The 21,465-nt window shown below is 36.3% G+C and overlaps 1 protein-coding gene and 1 long non-coding RNA gene across 2 annotated transcripts in view; one reads left to right on the forward strand and one right to left on the reverse strand.

Moving 5' to 3' along the window:
- Positions 1-20,933, forward strand: part of LOC129765000 (protein twist) — a 56,652-nt gene extending 35,719 nt beyond the window's left edge. Inside the window, exon 2 of the mRNA XM_055764739.1 lies at positions 20,092-20,933. Coding sequence (XP_055620714.1) covers positions 20,092-20,308 — 217 coding nt within the window. The 3' untranslated portion in view covers positions 20,309-20,933. The remainder of the gene's footprint in view (positions 1-20,091) is intronic.
- LOC129765003 (uncharacterized) lies at positions 3,930-20,318 on the reverse strand. Its single transcript, XR_008741320.1, has 3 exons — positions 20,059-20,318; positions 4,157-4,214; positions 3,930-3,970 (listed from the first exon to the last, which is right to left on the reverse strand). It is a non-coding gene; the product is annotated as an uncharacterized LOC129765003 (long non-coding RNA).
- Positions 20,934-21,465: the final 532 nt, after the last annotated feature.

Here is a 21,465-nt window from a genome sequence, read left to right on the forward strand (position 1 = left end):
CTAATGTCTAGATGTGTAATGTGTAATGTGTTAAACTCCGTTATTCTCATCTCATGTTAACAAAAATATCTCGTATGTTTTCGTGATTGATACTCATACAAAATTAATATGGACCAGGCGGGCCAACCAAAAAAGCCTTATGGGCCACAGGCGGTTCGCGGTCCTCCCGTTGAGTATAGCTGTGCTAGATGATGACTCTTCCACTCGAGCCTAATTGAGTAAATGAAGAGAAAACAAAAAAAACAGAAACTTACAACTTTGCCGTGACGATGAACTACACCAAACACAGAAACCGGGATCGACAGCCCCGATCTTACTTTTGCGACAGCAAAACAAGCAATTTTCTCTACCTTTCTTCTACACAACAACTTCTGCTTCAACAAACAGATCTAAATAACGTTCGCGATTGTCAAAAATGATTGGAATTCTCTGGTCACTCACATTTCCACTACCATCATTCACCACATCCACCACTCTCTTTACGTAAAATTGTAAACAGAGCGATCGGCAGTGCGAGGCATTGGAACCTAAGTGGTGCGGACTCAATCCACTTCATTTTCAAGCAAATTCATGCATGTTTTCAAGCGATTTCCTGCAATAAATTCTCAGACCACCAGAGATGCCAGATTTACAAATATGTTTGTAAATTTACAGACATATCTGTAAAACACTTTCTATTTTTGTTGTAGACTTTTTGGATATAACAATATTTCACAGGTTTTTGAAAAATAAGAGGCTCTATCCATCACATCAAAGATATTTGACTCACCATATGACATTTTTCCACAGTTTTAATACAGAAAAGTTATTATATTTAGTTTATATCAATATACATGACGTTAGACCAGCGATACTCAACCTGCGGCCCGGCAGTCTTTCTGGTTGGCCCATCTGATGTGTATAAAGTTTGGAACTCATACACATAAGTACTTTTGCCCTGACATCATTGCAGACGAAAGAGAGGATACGGTTATACACAATTAATGAAAAATTGCATTCTATGCAGGTAAGGAAAAATCTTGAACGAAAATTGTCTCTGATAATTATTTTCTGTTCTAGATAAGATTGTTTTGCTGAAATGCAAGGAGATTTATTGAAAATAGTTAAGTTAGGGTCAGGACTATGTCTTCTAAGTATTTGAACAACATCGATTAAAAATGTTCATTCTATTTTCAACAACTTACATTCGCTTTCGGGTCTGCTTATGACGAAATATGGGTTACTGTTCGATATTGTTACCACAGACATGGTTCATAGCCGTGTGGTGATCTAAAACTTGTATAGCTTTGCATGGCGGATGGAAAATATACACTGCATTTTCTTATAAATTTCATCAACGACAAGACCGCAAGCCTTGGTGGAAGTCCAATATATCAACGAAGAAATACTGATTTTTATAAAAATTAACAACGCGTATGTATGTGTATGTATGTATGTATGTGTAGATCGTTGAAACATTCAAACACACTTACAACACATAAGTTATTAAGTGGTCCGAAAAATCAATTCTTTTCACTTTTTCCCAAAAATGACAAAATTAATTAATAACTTTTGAATCACTGAACCGATTTAGATGATCGACATATAAAATTGAAACTAATGACCTAGCCTTTTATTAAAATATATTTAACTTGCGAAAAGAATAATTATATTTTAGTATTTATTGATTTTAGTCGTTTTTTATTTTTTATGACTTTGGCACTATATTTTTTTATATTTTTTCTTGAAAGCTGAGGATTTTTTACATAACATATCTGGAATCAGAGATGCTTTTTTTCGGTTTTTAGATATGATTTTTCAAAGTTAACCGGTGGTTCAAAAAATAATTTTTCCCCCTTTGTCCAAAAATAACTTTCTGCAAAAAATCATAACATCTGAACTACTGCACCGATTTAGATGATCGATATATTAAATTGAAGCCAATAAGCCAATAAACCAAGCCAATAATATCACACTTGCGGGAAGATTGGATTCTAGTAGCATAGGTCTAGTTTAATCACATATGAATATGTTAAATTTACAAAATTATAACTTAAAACGATAATTATAGCATCTTTGATATCGAGATATGTTAGGTAAATAATCCTCAGCTTTCCATAAAACATATAAAAAAATATAGCGCTCCTATCTTTAACCGAGAAAACTATGAAAAACTAACTCAATCAATAATTACAAAAGTGAAAATTAAATTTTTTCGCAAAGGAATATTTTTTCAAAGAAAAATAACTCGTAAGCTTCAATTTGATATACCGATGACATGAATTGGTCCTATAGTTCAAAAGTTATGACTTTTTGTAGTGGGAAAAATGGGGAAAATTGTTTTTCGAACCATCGATTAATCTTGAAAAATCATATTTCAAAAACGAAAAAGTAGCATATCTGAGATCAAGATATTTTATGAAAAAAATTCTAAGCTTTCAAGAAAAAATATAAAAAAATATGGTGCCCCCTAGTCTAAAACCAAGAAAACATTAAAAAACGACTACAATCAATAATTACGAAAATAGGATCCATATTATCTGATATAAACTCTGCAAAGTTATAAATTTTTGAAAAAAGTCATTTTGGGAAAAAGTGGAAAAAATTATTTTTTGGATCACCCTCAAATGGAAATGGGCATCCTAATGAAAAAAAAAAAAAATACGAGTCTAATGTTTTGCGATAAAGAACAAAATTACCACTTTTGACGAAGATCTGAGAATCACTATATTGGATTGGCATGGAATGGTTGTATATATATACAAAATACAATCTTACGTGTATCGCGATGTACAAAGTATTAATGAATATGTGAAAATTAACGTTAAAAGACATTTCTATAGATCTGCACACTTTTACAGACTTTTCCACATTTTTAACAGACATCCACATGTTTTCACAGACTTTTTTTAAAAATCATCTGGCATCCCTTCCTTCCACTTTTTATCGAATATTTTCAAATCGCAGGAGTAAACATTTACGTGACTCTGACTTCGTTTGTTTTTATTTCGTTCGGAAAAACGTTATGTCAAAGAGAGGGGACAATAAAAATGCGTTGCTCAGTGAAAGGCTGAGATGCTCTTTCAGAGATGCAATGGTTAATTGAACAATTGACGGAAAAATGTAGTTCGTTCATTTTTTAATTTTAATTATTTTTGCCCTTGATAACAATACCTCTTTTATAGTGTTGATTATCATAAGAAAAATAACACTCCTGATCGTTGGATCTCTTTTGACATTTCAATTGGATCTTTTTTGACAGCCGTTTTGATTCAGTCCGCACTACCTAGATTGGAACCAACCGTCATTTGGTTAAGTGTCAGAAACAAATGAGTGAGCATCACTACTGAGTGTCCGGATCTCACGTGCCGTGAGAGGAATTGAGTGACTATGGTCAGCTTTTTTGTGACATTGACGGTGATGGATTGCAGCACTGGTACTCTTCGAGTAACTTTCCGCTCTAAATTATTTTCGAGCGGTTATCGGCTCGAAACAGTGAAAAGTACTACAAAAGTGATGGATTGGACCTCGTTTTGCCCCCCGCTATAATTGTAGCGATTACTTCCCAGTCTGCTTTGTTGTGCAAAATTGGTCCCAACAAATGGTGTCGACAACGGATATCGTGCCATTTTGCAATGATTTTGTCGACCTACCCTTCGTATTTGACAACCAATTATGAGCCAACGTTGGGCCAATCTGGCACCGCGTCGACCACACGCAAAACTGCAAACTGCAAAACAAGGAAATGAAAATAAAATGTAATGAGGGAAAAACCTTTGATAAAAAAAATATGTATTTTATTTCTAGAAAAAGCAATTTACACTTAAATACAATTGCAACTTGAAATACAATCATCAACTTATCGGTTATTCACTTAGTTTTATAATGTACATCTAAATATATATTCATGTTAAAAGTATTTGTAGTATATAATAATATTAATGTGAATGCCTGCTGTCGGTGGAGCGGTGGTAGGCAATGCGAGATTAACCTGAAAATAAATAAAATAATTAATACGAAAGTACATTATACGTTAGAGATAATAGGAACGATAACAAAAACGATTCCTTGGTCTAGAAAAAAACCAGAAACAAGGAACCGTTTTTACTATTAGGTCGATTCCGTTCATAACAAAAAACATGAAAACTATGCAACAAAAATAAATCATTGTACTCACCTGTATTCACTATGATGCCTGTTGAAGCTGGAGCAATAAAAGTCAATGTGAAATTAAACTGAAATAAAAATAATAAATAGTATACATGTATATAAAATATTATAGCCTATAGAAACGATATTATTTTTATTATATTACCGGAATAAATATTCGTTATCAGATAACAAATATTTATTCCGGTCACATCAATGGATACGGGAAAATTATCCGGCACAATTATTTTAATAATTCAACTGCCTCTATGTCTCTGCCGACCAATACAACAGATTTTTCTGATAGAACAGTGAAATAAACTTACTCACCTGTCATTTTTTCAAAACAGAAATTTCACGGAAAAAAACATGGACTCCAGTCCATTACTGCAGACACTGCTTTGACTCTTGTTAAATCATCTATATCTTTTTTCATTATAGAAATTTTTAATGAAATGTTTTTTTCTATTTATTCCTAGGGTGCATCTTTCTGAATTAGGAGATCAAGTTGAGAAAACTTATTTTGATGAATTATGCCCCAAATGTAAAATTTTCGTCTGTTAAATTTTCGTTTGTGGTGCCGAAACCAAAAATACCTTAGCTTTTCAACCTAATTTGAGAAGCTAAGAAATTTTCACATTACAGGAACCACTATTTACATTACAGGAACAGGAATTTGTTTTCAATATTGAGACATATTTTCATTAAAGAAAACAAATGACTTTATATTTAGGAACGAATATATCTCAACAACGAAAAGACGGTCCTATAAATTTACATCAAATTATTAAAAGCTAGAGTCTCGTTGTTCTAGGAATCTCAAAAATCATAAAAAACCAAAATTTATAGTATTCGTATACATCTAGTATGCAGCTCAATATTTTTCCTGAAAAGTTCAACACATCTTTCTGTTTCTGTGAATGAATCAAAAAGTGGTCAGGCTAATCAAAAGTTTCTGAAATTTCTGCTTTTTGCCGAATATGATATCGATAAAAAGCAGAACAAACAATGTATTACAAAAACACAAAACTATAGTTACAGTTTTCCAAAAATGATGTAAACAGTTAGAGTCTCTTTGGTCTCGATGCCTAAAAAATTATAGGAGGTTGTGTTCAAGACACGACCGCATTGTTGACGTAGAACTACGCTGTAGTTTAATTCAAGTCGCTTGTTTATAACTGCGGATATTATTTTATAATGCTACGAAAATTTTGAAATAACCATTCTACCAGTTTGGTCGCACTAAAATGTTATTTTTTATTGTAGAATCATTTGACGATAATTGTTTGATGATGCATTCCTGTGCTCGCAGAGCAATACGTGCTCGAGATAAGCGCAGCTGTCATCCTTAGTGGAGAAAGTTTTGCTACCGGCAAGCGAAACCAAATCACATACAAAATTCCAGAACGACATTTACTTTCTTGGTGACTAAATAAGCGAAATAAACTCTATCTGCACGCAAACCCATATAAATTAATGACTTATTATAGCTTATTGATTAACTTGGTATTCCTCGAACAATTTTTTGGTGTCCAATCTTAACACCTGCTTCACCATAGCGTCAGTTCAATGCATTGATGCAATATCAAAGGCACCAACGAAGCCTTTATGATGACATTGTTTATGCGGTCCGCGGCCTGATTTGAAAAAAAAAATCATATGAGCGAAATTATGAATATAGTTGAAAATTCTTCCATACAATTGGTTAGAAAGAACTTTGCGAGTTATTCTTGTTAATCGTGGGTGTCCAAACTAATCTTTTTCTGTTTTCTTTTCCGTTTTATTTCGTGCTAATTTAATCCTCTGACAATCGTTCTCGTTAGTACTCAAAAGACTTTTTCACATTTTTGGTTCTCATCTGCTCACACTCACATAAATTCATGCAAGTAACGGCAGTAAAACCGGGTTTATACGTTGTCAGTTACTCACTGGCAAGTAAACGTCAATGATCCGAACAATTACGAATGTACCCATACCATAAAATTTGACATTTGATTTGTGTAAGTCCAGTCGACTAATTTTTTTCGCAGATATTGGTGTTTCAAAGCCCATGAAATAATTCTCCAATTTTCTCTACCCCATTCAGTTTCGATGCAGAAAACATGCAGATGGATCTCATTGAAACGCAGTGTGATTTAGAGTTGCGTGCCAAATTTCAAAACCATGATGTCTTGGATTTCTACTCCAGATATGTTCCAGAAGCGCGATTTCCAGAACTAATAAAACATGCTCATTTCATTACTTCTTTGTTTGAATCCGCAAATATTTGTGAGCAATTGTTTTAGTTATGAAAGAATTGAAATCAAAGGCAAGGAACAAAATCACTGAAAGTCGGTTGGAAGACACGCTTCACATTGCTATAGGTGGGACCAGAATGCCGCGCCATGCGTCGCGTTGCGACAATTGTGCTTTGACACTTCATTTTAAATATGTGTGTTTCCATTTAGTCGAACACAATAATACTTTGCCACATTAGCATCGTTGTACTAAACGCTAACATTTGTTCTAAACTGCTTGCGCAGAATTCGCGATGACAGTGGCATGGTGTCGACGTCTGGTGACAATTTCAAATTAGGGCCATAATTTGGGTCCCAAACTCATTAGTGTAATCTCTATCAGATTAGAAGACACGAAGCCGGTTTTTAAATTCTAAAATTTGAATGAAAATTTTCACATCATGTTATTTGATTACTTGAAACACGTGTTTCTGACTTTCTTTCAACCATATGGCTAAACAATTCCAACATTGTTGCTGAATTTTTTCATCATAATATAGGGTTGTCTTCATAAACAATTTTCGTATGAGACTTTTTCACCACCTGCAAACAAAAATGTTTTTCATTTAAATAGAGTACTAGTTTGATATAGAAAGGCTAATTTTCAATCATAATTTTAATTTTGAAAACGTGTTCATTCCGACTGAAAATCAGCTATTCTTTCACTCTCCCCTAAACTAGTAAACGAAGCTCAATGCCGCCAGCGCGGATATGTCGATGTGTTGTTTTTAAAAACATTCAACTGATCCGTGGACACAACAAGAATAAGATTTTCATACGAACTTTATTTTGTTTTTGTTTACATGAAAAGTGGTGACGCGAATGCTAGATTGTGACTGCAAATCAGCAGACTGCGTCGGACGAATGTTTTAGTACAGCACACAAGGAATGACTGCTGATGAGAAGCAACGCACAACGCGGCATTCTGTTTCCACCTTATCTCTCACATTCAAGCTGATTTAGATAAAATGGCTCAAGAAAAGTAGTTCGAACGAAATCGGAATAGTGTTGAACTTCTCTCTCACCAAGTTTCATGGTCCCATCGATACTTGTTCTGTTTCCTAGCAACGATAAAGTTCGGTCTGTACGTGAAGCATGTGGCAACTGTCACGTTATTTAAATGTGGGAAACCGGAAAAAACAGATCTACGAGCTGCTCAAACCGTTTCCTATCGATGAACGATTCGTGTTCCGTACACTACAACAGTACAAAGAAACAGCTGTTGTGGGCGATAGGCCCATAAAGGGAGTCCGAGGTCGGTAGGCTGTACAATGTTATCTACGTTTTCATGAACGCGTTCAACGCAATCCTCTTCGGAAAAAAAGTGTCTATCAGTCTAAATTAATTGGTGCGTACATCGATGTGTGAGTCATTTATTGACGGCCAGATTGAAGCGAATATGTTTGGAACGATGCAAAAAATTCCTGTAGTGGTTAAAAAACGAGACTGCTCGGCCCGCGGCTATATCAAAAACTCTAATGCGGCCCGCATAGTGTCTATACCTGGCCACCACTGATTTAAACCATATACAGACTATGGGACTGTAATGTATAATATATGAAACAAATCTAAGGGAATTTCCGATTCGTTTGGTATGTCAATCGCCAGAATCCGTTTACGGCAAAAATAGTTATTAACTTTAACTTTATTTCATAAAAACGTGACCTGTTTTCTGATTTGGCACCCTTAATGAAAGACGTAGTTCTAAGCTTGAGCTTGAGCTTGGGTAGACTGTACAATTCGTAGTTGCTCTCCGTGATTGACCTGAACCAACCAAATTGCACAAAGAACACACAGAATGACGCTTGGGACTAGCAAATCATTCTAGTTGTGCAATTTTCGGTGATTCGAGCTTTAAATGGTCAATAACGACGCCGGTCACGTCCTTACAGTCACCAGGGGAAGGGAAGGAATGTTAGTATGATATTCGCCGCCCGAAGGCCAGAAGGGTCGCCTCTATAGCGTGGTTCCCTAGCGTTTATCATGAAGCGGATAGTTGTTAGTGGGCCGAGGTAAGAATCAGGATTCACTGCGGTAAGTGATGTGATTATATAAACGCTAACTAACGACCACTCTACGAAACGAAAATGTGAAACTCTGATATGTCACTACACGCGGCAGAAATTATTTTTAGGTATCCTGAGAAGGAAAACCTATAAAATTAATTGAACTCCTATATACCATCTTGATCAAAAAAGTTCACGGAATCAATACCGTGTGGCGCTTTTAGTCACCCGTTTTATTTTTCTTCTATTTTGTAGGTTGGCTCATCTGTCATTGACATTCTATGAAATTTGTAGTGGGATACACTTTAATACACTTACACTTCTAAAAGTTACGCTGTTTTGGATACATCTGCTATTGTGTATGCCTGTACAATTTGCAAAATTTGCGAAATCAATCATTATTCGTGAATATTTGACTAAAAACATCCGCAACCTCCGAATTCACCTGATTTGGCTCCCTGCGACGTTTCCTATTCGAACGACTCAAGAAACTAGGTTTCAGCACCCGAGATGAGATAAAATCGAAGATGGCGCTGATGGCCATACCGCAAATTGAATATAATTCTCGAGGATTGGAGCCAGGACTTATGTGTGTTGCAGTCGATGGGGAGTACTTTGAAGGGGTTGCCCCCCCTTCAAAGAGAAATTGTTGTATAGTCTTGTATGTTACATTTTCTGAATAAATTCCGGGAAGCTTTTGATCGAAATGGTATTCTAACGATTCTTTTCGCATCGTACCCATCGCACTTTTTTTATCGCAATCCAACTACGACGGTGGAGAATTCACTGAGGGAAATCTGAGAAGCTAACCATAAAACATGTTTAAAAACAACCTATAACTATAATCCGTTATTCCACACGCATAGTCTTCATTCAACCCCATTCGTAGTAACGGAGATCTTTAGGAAACCTGAGAAGGTCACCGAGAGCAATTAGAAATCAATCGGAACTGCGAATAATTCCGTAAACCATCGAGTGTATTCTTTATAGAACTTCGATTGCGACGGTGGGATGGATTGGAAGAGAGTTATGAATTAATGAATTGACTAATGATTTTAAAAAATAAAAAAAAAGAATTGAAGAATTAAAGAGTTTATGAGTATAATAAAAAATGATATGAATTTTTTGAATCTATGGATTTTAAAATTTATGGATTTATGCATCTGTGGATCTAAGAATTCCTGAGTTTATGACTCTATAAGTTTTTCACATTTCCATTCCATTACTGCAATTGTCTCCAGAAAAAAAGAAGCAAAATAATAATGAGAACACGAGAGACAAGTACACCAGAACAATTGCAATCGTTTACTGTGGAGAGAGAAGCGGGTTTAAACTCTTTAGATGGTCTACAATTTAGACTGTAAAGTAAATTAAGCTGTATGTGTGTATGGAAAAAGAAAACTTAGCTGACGCCACTGCATGCTCAGTCCATCCATTTTCGATGGCTTTCGGTTGTGATACACTCACTACGATAACCTCGCACTCGATGTATTAGACGAAGGCAAACAAACTTCGTCATGCCAATGTTTACACGTGTCGGAGGGAGAGCACTATAACGCTAAATCGATCACGCGACAACTGAGAGAGCAACAAAAACTACGAGTTTTCACTACCACAAACGCAACATCAAAATGGCTTCCCCCAATATTTCACTTCACCGTGCCATCTCAAAAATATAATCAAAGAAATTAATGAAACTATATTAGTTTCGAAATCACTAGGGCAGAGTGAACTATTTTTCGCCCATTCAAAATATGATCTCAGCACAAACGCGCACATATTCCTCGATGCGCTGCCCCCGATTGAAACTCCTTAATGAAAGACGAAAGACGTAGTTCTACGTCAAAAACAACAGAACAATAATGTCGAGATGAAGAATAGAAGGTGGGAAGATTCACGGGTTTTGGTTGTGTTAAACATTGATTGTATTAGTAGCCTGGAAGAATGGAAGTTCACATATCAGGCATACCAGTCAGTTACTCAAATGTTACTACATTGAGTGTGTCAGCGAATAAATTTGAAAGAGGATATACAGAAACGAATTACATATTTCCAAAATATATTTTTCGCATTATAAAAAAAAACAGAACATGTCACGAACTAAAATGTTTTTTTTTCATTGATTTCTTCTTATATCAGAAATAGTACTCTAATGTCTACTATGTTTGGATTTTAGAGCAACTTCATGGAAGTTTTCCTCTTGTCAGCAATTGTAATTACTTTTTTTCACGATTAGGGTGCTGAACACTTCATTCGTCTAAAACTAAGACACAAGCGGAAAACTTTTCGTCTCAATCTAGGTCATACGAAGTCAATTAAATTTAGTGCATTTGCAAGTGCATTTTACATGAAAAAGCTTGCAACCTTTTTTCCCATTCACTGTCAAGTGTTTCTCCGTCAAAGGAACAAAAGATTCTGTGACCTTGACTTTGTTCATTCACGTTTTTGGTCGACGAACGAGAAGTAAAATTGGATTGAAATTAAGTTTAGAATACTTCAATAATACTGAAATTTCAGTTTCTGCTAAAATGTAAGTTGGGCTTTTATGATTTTAATTGCTAACATTGATTTAAGAAAATAAAACTAGTTCGTTCATTTCATCTGCTTATTCTTACTTTTAATAACAACACTTTTCCTATGTAGTGGACTATTATAAGAAAAGTAACATGCATAAACAAAATTTGTGACGTCACAGATATAAAAATCTTCCCACCTATCCTTTTTCCATTTCGACCGACACGCATGGTGTCGACTTGCTGTCATTTGTTATTTTTTTACCGCGCACGATGAAGGAGTACCGCGACGTCCTAGTGAAGTTGTTTGCGAGAGGTGAGCGACCCGGCAACATATTCCGGCGGGTTGAAATCCCACGGGATGGAACGGAATTTTATCTATTCCACCATCCGTCGGTACCGAGAGACAGGTTCGGCCAAGGCCGTGCGAGATCCAGGCGGCCGCGCTCGGCGAAGACACCAGCACCCATCAAGGTGGTGAGGGAGCGGGTTCGTCGGAAAATAAATCGCTCGATCCGGAGGACCGCAGCTGACCTGGATATGTTGATCAGGACTGCCCACACCATCATGACCTGGGATACAAGCCGTACAAGAAGCGCAAGATTCACGGGTTGAAGAAGAGGCTGAACAGAACAAACTGATCCTATCGCGGCACGCACGTCAGGAGTTCGTGTTTCCTGATGGTCCAAAATGATCGGCTGTGGGCGCTGACGTTGGCCAGCATCCCCCGCCCCACATGAACATCCCGCGGTTCTGAAGCGCCGCGTCGTTGATGATTTGGGGGGCCGTATCCAGGCGTCGGAATCTCCCACTGGTGAAAATCGTGGAAGTCAACGCCGCATACAATAAAATCGAGGTCCTGGTCCTGGAGAAGGTCCTAGCGGCACTTGTGGACCAATACGGGAAGGACCATTAAGGACAGCATACTGGCCCATAAATCGAATATCGTCCAAGCGTGGTGTCGGGAGAATTTAACTGACTTTGTCCGCTCCCAGCGGACTCTATTCTCCTGGACTTCATGTATGGTCTTACATGCTGGCCAAGATGAACGAACATAAAGTGAGCACTATGGACCAATTTAAGAAGCTCGTTTCCAAGACCTGGGACGATATGCCGATGGACCAGGTGCGTGCCGCGTGCGATTCTTTTGAGAAACGTCTCAAGCTCGTCATACAGCTGGGGTGCTCCCAGCTATTAGGTCGTATGAATAAAAAAAAGGATTTATTTATTCTGCCCGTTTCCAAGTAAAGTAAACTTTCCTGGTATTTACTTGAATCCGTATAAATAAAAGTTTACTTTACTAATTTCATTTTAACGCATGTTCGAATTCGAACATAGTTTTTACTTTGTCAAACATCTGTCAACTGATTGTTTAGGTTTGGTTTCAAAACGTTTTTTTGGGACAAAGCGTGTATTCGCGACGACCAAGGAATAGTGTCGACGTCTGGTGGCGACTTCCAATTAGGGACCATATTTTGGGTCCCAATCTCGTTAATGTAATACCTATCAGATTAGAAGACACGAAGCCAGTTTTCAAATATTAAAATTTGAATGAAAAATTTTACATTATGTTATTTTATTACTTAAAACACATGTTTCCGACTTTTATTCAACCTTTTGTCTATACATCTTCAACATTGTTACTGAAACTTTTCATTATAATGTAAAGTTGTCTTCACAAACAACTTTCGTGCAAGATTTTTTTTTAAATTTGCAAAAAAAAGTGTTTTTTATTTAAACAGAATGCTAATTTGGTACGGAAAGGTTATTTTTCATTCATAATTTAAATTTTAAAAACGTGTTCATTCCGCCTGAAATCAATCAAAGTTAAACAATCCACATTGATGGCATTGAGTTTCGTTTATAAGTTTAGGGGAGCAGAACCCCTAAACTAGTAAACGAAACTCAATACCGTCAATGTGGATTGTTTAACTTTAAGCGCAAGAAAGCAGCATTAAACATAAATCGGATATGACATCAAAACAAATGAATGTGTTTTCAGTTCCAAAGTATGCTCATGAGCACACTTGATAACTACGAAGTAAATACTTGATAAATGCTGTTTTATTCATACGAAATCAGCTAAAGATCCATTTTCGAAAAGTAAATACTTAGATGTTTCTTTTATTCATACCAAACGTAGTGAAAACTTAATATCACTGCTCGACTGCTCTATTGAAGTAAAGTAAAGCTGAATTTTGTTTTTATTCATATGTCGTAAAGGTTCTCAATAAACATTACCTCAATAAAAATTGACACAGAGAATAATATCTTGTATTTTCATTTTTTTTAACACATTTTTAAAGTGTATTCGAACTTAGCACCCATTCTGCCTAGACAATTGATGTTCAGTTAATTATTTTTGTCTCCAGAAAGCTCTGCCACCTTTTATTTGCTGGTGGTCTCACTCGATGTGAGATGATTGTGCCAAAACGTTCAACATCGAGTCTCTCTCGTGGTACACTTGCATATCACAAGGCGCTAAGACTTGCATATCACAAGGCGCAAGAGTAGTGAAATTACTCTATGCGTTTAATTACCCACCGAAGTGTTTGCATTTGGTCCGTTCTTTTGAAAATTAAATCGTATGCTAAGGGGTTAAATCTTCTAGGAAAATTGGATTAATTTTTGTTGTTTTTGAAATTGTGACAAAGTAAAAAAATGGCTTTTGTGCAAATAATGTTGATAATGTGCATTTGCTGGCTGGGATCGAAAACATTCAAAACAGAGAAAAGCAAAAAATATGCGTGTAATGACTGTTAGAACTGCTTACATCATCATGAGACGCTTGCAGATGGAAATTAAGTTAAGGTCCTAACTTCCAGCGAGTCCAATGTTATCTGGGAAGAAGATGGTGTATTGTGGTAATGAGATCTCTGAGATTTCAATTCAGTTAGCTTTTATCAGAACGCTATTTTGTCCTTTTGGACCCTTGAATAATGAAATTAAATCACAACACAATTGCCATCCAAGCTATGTCAGAAAGTTTTATTATTTAATGAGATTTTGGTGTTATTTTCTTCCATGGAAATATCCAATAGGGCTATTTGTTTATTTTAAATTTTTAGTTGAAAGTTTGGTCTCGGCTTAAAAATGGAACTGAATCGTGAACTTTTTCGTGCGATGATTTTTTACGACTTTCGACGTGAATTATCACAACTAGAGTGCGTCAATCAACTTAATTTGACTTTTGGCGATGAAGCTCCATCAAAAACCACTGTGTATCGCTGGTATAGTGAATTCAATCGTGGTCGTAGTTCGCTGTCCGACGAGTTTCGTGAAGGTCGTCCAAAATCGACTTAGTGCCAGAAAACATCGAAGCTGTGCACGAAATGATTACGCAAGATCGTCATGTAACCTATTGTGAGATTGAGGCATCCCTAAGCATTAGTTCCACCAGCATATATGCGATTTTACATGAACACTTAGTTGTGCGAAAATTATGTTCACGTTGGATCCCACATAATTTGACAATCGCTCAAAAAAAAAAGGCTCGTGTCGACTGGAATAAATGCTTTGAAAATTGGTTTAAGCGCATGCAAAAGTGTATCGATCATCGTGGCGAGTACTTTGAAAAACAATAAAAATATATTCGCAGCTTAACTATTTGTTTTTGTTCCTATTCCCGAAATATAAATAGTGACCCTCGTAGTATGAAAAAAACCATCCAAAATCCAAAATCCACTAATTATCGTTTGTGTTTGACGTTTGCTTAGCGTGAGCACGTAGAATTTACCCGTTCATCAATATTAAAATTTCTCCCGTGTGTCATCAGTTTCCATCATCGTTATCAGTTTACTATAATTGCTTGGTAAGTGTTTCGCAGTTGACTATAAAAGATAATCAAGTGTAATGTAATTTTCGTTCAAAAAATTACAAAATAAAGTGTCCGAAAATTTAATTCAATCTGTCCGAAATTTGATTTTTTTATAAATAGTGTTCGAAGTTTGATTCTCATTCGCTCGATTTGAAAAGCATTTTATTCGATGATTTTTTTATGTTTTCAATCAAATAGGTACCAAAGTACAAAGCTTAAAAGTATATTGAACTAATTTATTAAAAATATCAACCAAATAATAACTGTGCATAAAGTTGAGATCTGTTCCCTGCATCATATGCCTTAAGCGTCCGAAATATGATTCAGAACGGTAGATAGTTCCAAGAAAGGTTCTAAAATGGAACTTTTGGAAGAAATTCAACTAGAAGCGTTATAACCATTTAAGAAAAAAAATGCAGTGTACTGGTCCAGTAAATCAGGGCTCGGTAATTTCAGATTCAGCTAAGGATAGTCAGGGGACTATTTAGCCATCGGCCTTCGCATTCTATTGGAAATAAGTTTTTACCTCTCCCTGTAGTTTCTCTGTTAACCTTACTCTAGGGTCATTCGGACGTTTTCGTTGCTCTCTTCACTACGACGCTTCGTGCTCATTTCATTATTCACTGCCGTGGACTACACGGCATATTGAAGTGACTTCCCCCGAACTGAATTCCTTTTTCTTTCTCATGTATCGATGTTTGAATGGAGAGGCAGATTTGTATTTTTCGTCACGTCAATTAGAATAATCATTTGCTAGAATTGAATTGACCAGAAATAAATTGACGAGCGTTAAAAGCGAGGATGACTGATGAACTAGTCATGTTGACGGCGACTGCCGAAGTAGTCCTACTCGAAGCGAAGCGACAGAGAGGAGAGTTAATTTTCACGTTTCGTCTTCGAAAATACATAATATCGTATAGCACCCAATCCGATATAGTGATTCCCAGATTTTCGTCAAATTTGGTAGTTTTGTTCCTTGTCGCAAAATATTATACTCGTATTTTTTTATTTTTTCATTAAGGTGCCCATTTCCATTTAAGGGTGGTCCATAAAATAGATTTTTTTTAACTTTTGAACTACTACCAATTCAGATGACCGAAGCGTAATAATTTTTGAAAAAGACTAGCTCATTGGCTTCAATTTGTTATGCCTTCTTGAAACTCTATCCTGTTTTGTTTCTAAACAAAAGTACTAGTACTAGTAGAAGCTGAATACCACTGAATTAATTGAAAGAATGTAGAATTTCGAACGCTTTAACCCCTCTCTTTCATGTTTCAGGTAAACGCTCGCTTTCGTGCTGTTTTCATATACCGCTTCCCTAACTTACTTAGTGATCAAACGATCACACCTTGTGTCACAGATCCGTCTTGAAATGAACAACAATCTTGATGTGTCAAATTATTTGACGTAATATGTCCTCAATTACGATCTAATAAGATGTACCGTTGAATGATAGTCCGCTGCGTAGTATTTTTCGTACTACTACATTGTTTATATAAATTATAAGTTTATGTGACCCTCGAGCTGCACCTGCCTGATATCGTTTAGTTCAATTTTACGGTAGTGTATATCGTAAAACCAACGATTGTTATACCCAATTACGGCTTAATCCGTCGTGATAAATAAAATCAGATTTTTCGTATTTTACGCGATTTCAGATATACACAATGTATGCTTTGAATGACGTTATAGAGTATGCCAAGTTATACGATTTAATGATTACTGGGTACACTCTTACACTCTAGTTAGGCGCATCATAAACCACCCGAAATATAGGGTTTATGATGCTGTATATACGCTAATTATACGATTTAATGTTTGCTAGGAGAATCTTCTGCTAAATTGTATATCGTTTCCAATTTCGACATTTCACACGATTCATAGTTTACTGGGCCTCTTGTCTTGAGTTTTAGTTTTATTTTTGCAGCATATTGGTTTATTAATTTATACATAAAGTGATGATCCGATCTTTGACAAAGCTACTGAAATAATGTTGCTAAGCGCAAAACTCGAGGAAGGCTCTTCCGATTTGGCCTGTCTTTATTTGGTTGTATTCATTTCCGCCCAAGGAATGGTTAACACGTTCGTTGCCTAACGCGATCCGGTCGAGTTTCTCGCGGGGCCCAACTAGCTGATAAATTTTTAAACGAGGATCAAATTTCGTTTGTAGGAAACTTTTATATGATCTAGCATTTTGGTAATGTCATATAACATGAGTTTATAAGCAAAATTAGTACAAACCATCCGTAACATAAATTTATAAAAAGTATAGTATAAACATTATATTTGGATGGTTTTGATTTTATGATTACTCTATATATTCTTTATTTATATTGAGGTGCATATTCCATCAAATTTCTTTTAAAAGCGACGAACGTGTTGAAAATTGGAATCGTAATAGGCCGTCTCAACGTCATATTACTTGCTTCATTTATTATAAGTACTTGGTTGAGATTTCAATGCCAATAAAACGCCTTGACTGTATTCTTAGAGGCGAGTTCGAGAGTACGCATGTACTAGTGCAAGTCGGAAGAATTTTTTTAGGATAAAACTCGACTCGAGCGAGAATCGAACCCGCAACCACCGACATGGTGTGCATGGCGCTAACCACGCGATCACTGGGCCACAAGTAGACATTGTAGTCCAATTGAAATTCGCGTTGATGGCATTGAATTATGTTTCCTTCGGTGTGACGTGAAGATAATAATGATTTTTCAGGTAAAACAACGCACTTTAAAGATAAAGATTATGAATCAAATAACTTTTTCGTATTAAATATGTATTCATGTGAAAGAGTAACATGTTTTTTTTTATTTTGTATTATAATGATGAGTGGAAATATTATGAAATTTTGGAGTAAGTAGTGTCAGAGTAATTCCCGTTCTGGCCGAGGGATTTTTCGTCAACGAGTTTCTTCCGACTTGCACTGAGGTCTCGCGAATTCTAGAGCTTGCCAATCCAGAATACATTCAAGGCGTGTTATTCGGCATAGAAATCTCAACTGAGTACTACTAATAAAAATAACGCAAGCAATACCTACGTTGAGAGGGCAAAAGTTCCACTGGAAACGCTAGGACCATTATATAAAAAATATATAAGCAAACAAGCAATAAGCGATTCTGGGATTTAGCTCGCGATCGTTCTCTGATTTTCAACTCGAATGACGTGACTATAATCGAGGGACTCAAAATGAAAGGGGTGTAAGTGAAATCATCTACATCGACTCTCTCTTTTGGTCATAACTTAGCTGCAAATACATTCCCAGCTGTATTTGAAAATGTGGAAGATAGGTCAGAGCCTCATCTATCGGATTCTATGGCAAACTTCAAATTGGAAAGATTTTGCAGTTGAGTTACTAACTAAAGAAAAAGTTGATGAAGAGAATTCGATCAAATCGCTTACACCCCTTTCCTTCTGAGCCCTTTAATTATCATCGTATGATATTAGAAATTGTGTATTCTTTTGTGATCGACTGGTATATAAAATTTTTACAAAAAATTTTTAGCTCCCAGGAATGGGGTGACTTACTGAATAAAGTGGGTGAGGTTGTTATCTCACGACACTCGCAGCGCAGAATAAGGGAGATCATGCCACCTATCGGAGAATCGAACATAGGTTCGCGCAGTCGTACAAATCAAATCCTCGGACAACGTGCCGATGAGAATCAATATCTTCGAGAATATGTTTCATGAATTCGTGCAGGACTAACGTAAGAAGAGCGAAGCGCACATGCATCTGTTGAAGATTTCTACCGCAGCGCAAAAAAAAATAATAAAAAATAATAATAAAAATAAAAAATGTCGGTCATCCTTAGCACCTGCGCGATTGTCCGACAATTTCTCGGTCAGGACTGAAACAGCACGAGCATGCAGATACGTGCATTCCGCAGAGCCTAGTCCCCCTTTGGCATTCAGAAGCCCGGGGGCAGGTGGAAATTCTGGCTAGGTTCGCCTAGTTAAGAAGTGAGATAAGTCTGCCAAAAAAAATAAAAAATAATAATATAAAATTATTTTCAGACACAATTCTCGTTCAAGATTCTTCAAGCATTTGGAAATAACATGTTTCTCCGTTGCATGGAATACATGTTTGATACAGAGAATATGACAAAATAAAGACAGCTCAAATCGGATCATTTCTTCCTCGGGTTTAGGGCACACCAACACATTTGGCCTTCCATTTTTGTTTATATAGATAGAAGATATAGGAATGCGTTATTTCGTCTGAAAATCCTTTTCCACCTTCAAACAAAAATCAATTTCGATAGCGCAAATATCGAATGGACTAACAACGCTTATTATGATGTAATTTTCGTACATGTGGGAATTAAATTTTCCGAATTTTCAGACCTTCCTTCAGATTTTTCCGAATTTTTTTCGGTTTTTCTCCCCACTATATTGATCTACGGGAAGATACGAATACAACAAAATAAAGAAGGCTAAAATCGGACCATCCCTTCTTTGGGTTTACGCTTATCAACAGATTTTGCCTTACATTTTTATTTATATAGATCATTATTATCATCAAGTAGCTCTTGGCAAATTCGTGCCATGTATACTTATTATGTCTAGTTCGGAATGTGTCTCACATTTTAATAATTTTGACAAAGCTATCTGTTATTGCGTTGTGACAAACTACCGCAAAAGAATTTTAATAGAAAAGCAAACTATGATTCCCTGTCAAACAAATATTTCCCAGCGTTACAACACCACTTGACACATTCCATAATCGTATACAATTCAAATAGAATCAACCATAGTTACTCACCGAAGATTGATGACAGCCGAGAGAAGACACTGAACCAACTCGCGCCATGTTATTCTTCTATACATCATCAGCCAAAAAGTACAACACAAAACGCAACCAATTATGATGAATATTTAACACATGTTCCGCGTTTTTTCCAAAGACAACATAACCCCCCTTTCTGCACCGGAATGCCCTGGTAAGATCAGAGCATCGCAGTAAGCTATGGGTGCGCGAGTTTTCCTTTGTCTTTCACTCTGCTCCCCAAAAGATTTCAACGGATAAACGTTGGGTTTAGTGGTTTTACTTTATGATATCATCACGGATCGAACCGAGCAGACGACGCAAACAAAAAACTTTCCCACCGAAGCGCAACCATGTTGACCTTACGTCATCACCATTTTTTTCTTTCTATTTGTTGGGTGTGTAAAAGTTGTCTTATTGCCGCGCGAGGGATTAACGCCTGCTGGGATCGATCGCGCGGAACAGGTCTTAAGCCGTATTATGTTATTTATAACCTCAGTGACTTGTCTTCCTTTTTTGATACTTTGAATATGGTTATAATTTTCGCTCACCATATTTTTTTTTTCCTTTCCATCATCTTGTAGGTACATCGACTTCCTGTACCGAGTCCTATCGAACAACGAACTGCCACCGATGGATGAGGCGCAGAAAACTCTGCTCAGCTCTGGCACCGGAGGTTTGCAGTTCAACGGGAGTGGCATTTTGGCGCACGAGAAGCTTAGCTACCTGTTCAGCGTGTGGCGCATGGAGGGTGACTGGAGCAATGGCAGTAGTTCCGGAAATAGCAGCGGTAAGGAGTGACGACTTCGGTAGTTACTCATTCTCCCTGTAAAGGAGAAAAGAACAAACATTGAAAGTATTACCCAGGACTAAACAGTTACGTTCCTACAAAGCGGTGAGAAGATGTGTGTAAACGATGAGAAAATAATGTTGTCAACAGCTTCGTCCAAAGAAATGTGGAATACATGTTAGAGGTTCTGTTTAAGCTAACTACGAAAACTATTCCAGAAATTACAAATGTATAAGTATAAGTATATGTAAGCGCTAAAAGCCAAGAATGCATAATGTGTTGTTATAAACTACAAAATAAAGAATCGTTCGTTTTGACTAGGTCACAAATGGACTGATGATTTGCGATCGAATATCGAATTTCATAACTATATGGTACATTAGGTATGGCCGCTTTAGTGGAGACTCTAAACATGGGTCATAGCAAATCTCCATTCGTATGCATTTCCATTTAACGTATGCCGTTCATTTTTCTTTTCATTTATTTTTTTTATTTTCTCGAAACAAATGTTAAAATTCAAATAAGTTGTAAGTGTCTTAAAAGTGACCTAAGACTGTTTCGTCGTGCCATGTGAAGTTTTGGAGAAAGTCCAACGAATAAAATGTAGATAAACCGAAGTAAAGTGCCCAAATTTGTGTGTGATTCCATCACATCAAAATATTGTAAACTATTCGTGAGAGTCAATGTTCGTTGTCCGAAAATTCCCGATGGTCATATACGGTTTCAGCGCTCTTCAAGTGATCCAGTCCTTCGCACATAATCGTGGTACTCGTTTTTAAAGGTCAAAAGTTGTTATTTAATTCTCAAGGAAAACAACTTTAATTTCAAAGGAAAAACATATTAATGGTAGTAACATCATAAAATTACTATAAACGAACGTATTAGAATTCAGAATTGATCATAAATCCAATTTTGTATTTAGTTAACAAAATTTTTCAACATTCTCAGAATGTTCAACGCCACTCGTTCTTCGCACATGTTTGCAGTTTTAAATTGTTCCAAAATATCGTCTGCCACTGTTCAGTAGTCTTGCTGGAGTCCCACAGATTGATCAGCTCGAATCTTTTTTTTTTTCATTCCAATAGATCATATAATCGATTTTTTAACAACGTGAAACCGGTGATTTCCGGTAAATTTTATTCTCTAATTAAGGTTTTATTTTATTATT

The sequence above is a fragment of the Toxorhynchites rutilus genome, chromosome 2 (assembly GCF_029784135.1).
Source record: "Toxorhynchites rutilus septentrionalis strain SRP chromosome 2, ASM2978413v1, whole genome shotgun sequence".
Lineage (NCBI taxonomy): Eukaryota > Metazoa > Arthropoda > Insecta > Diptera > Culicidae > Toxorhynchites > Toxorhynchites rutilus.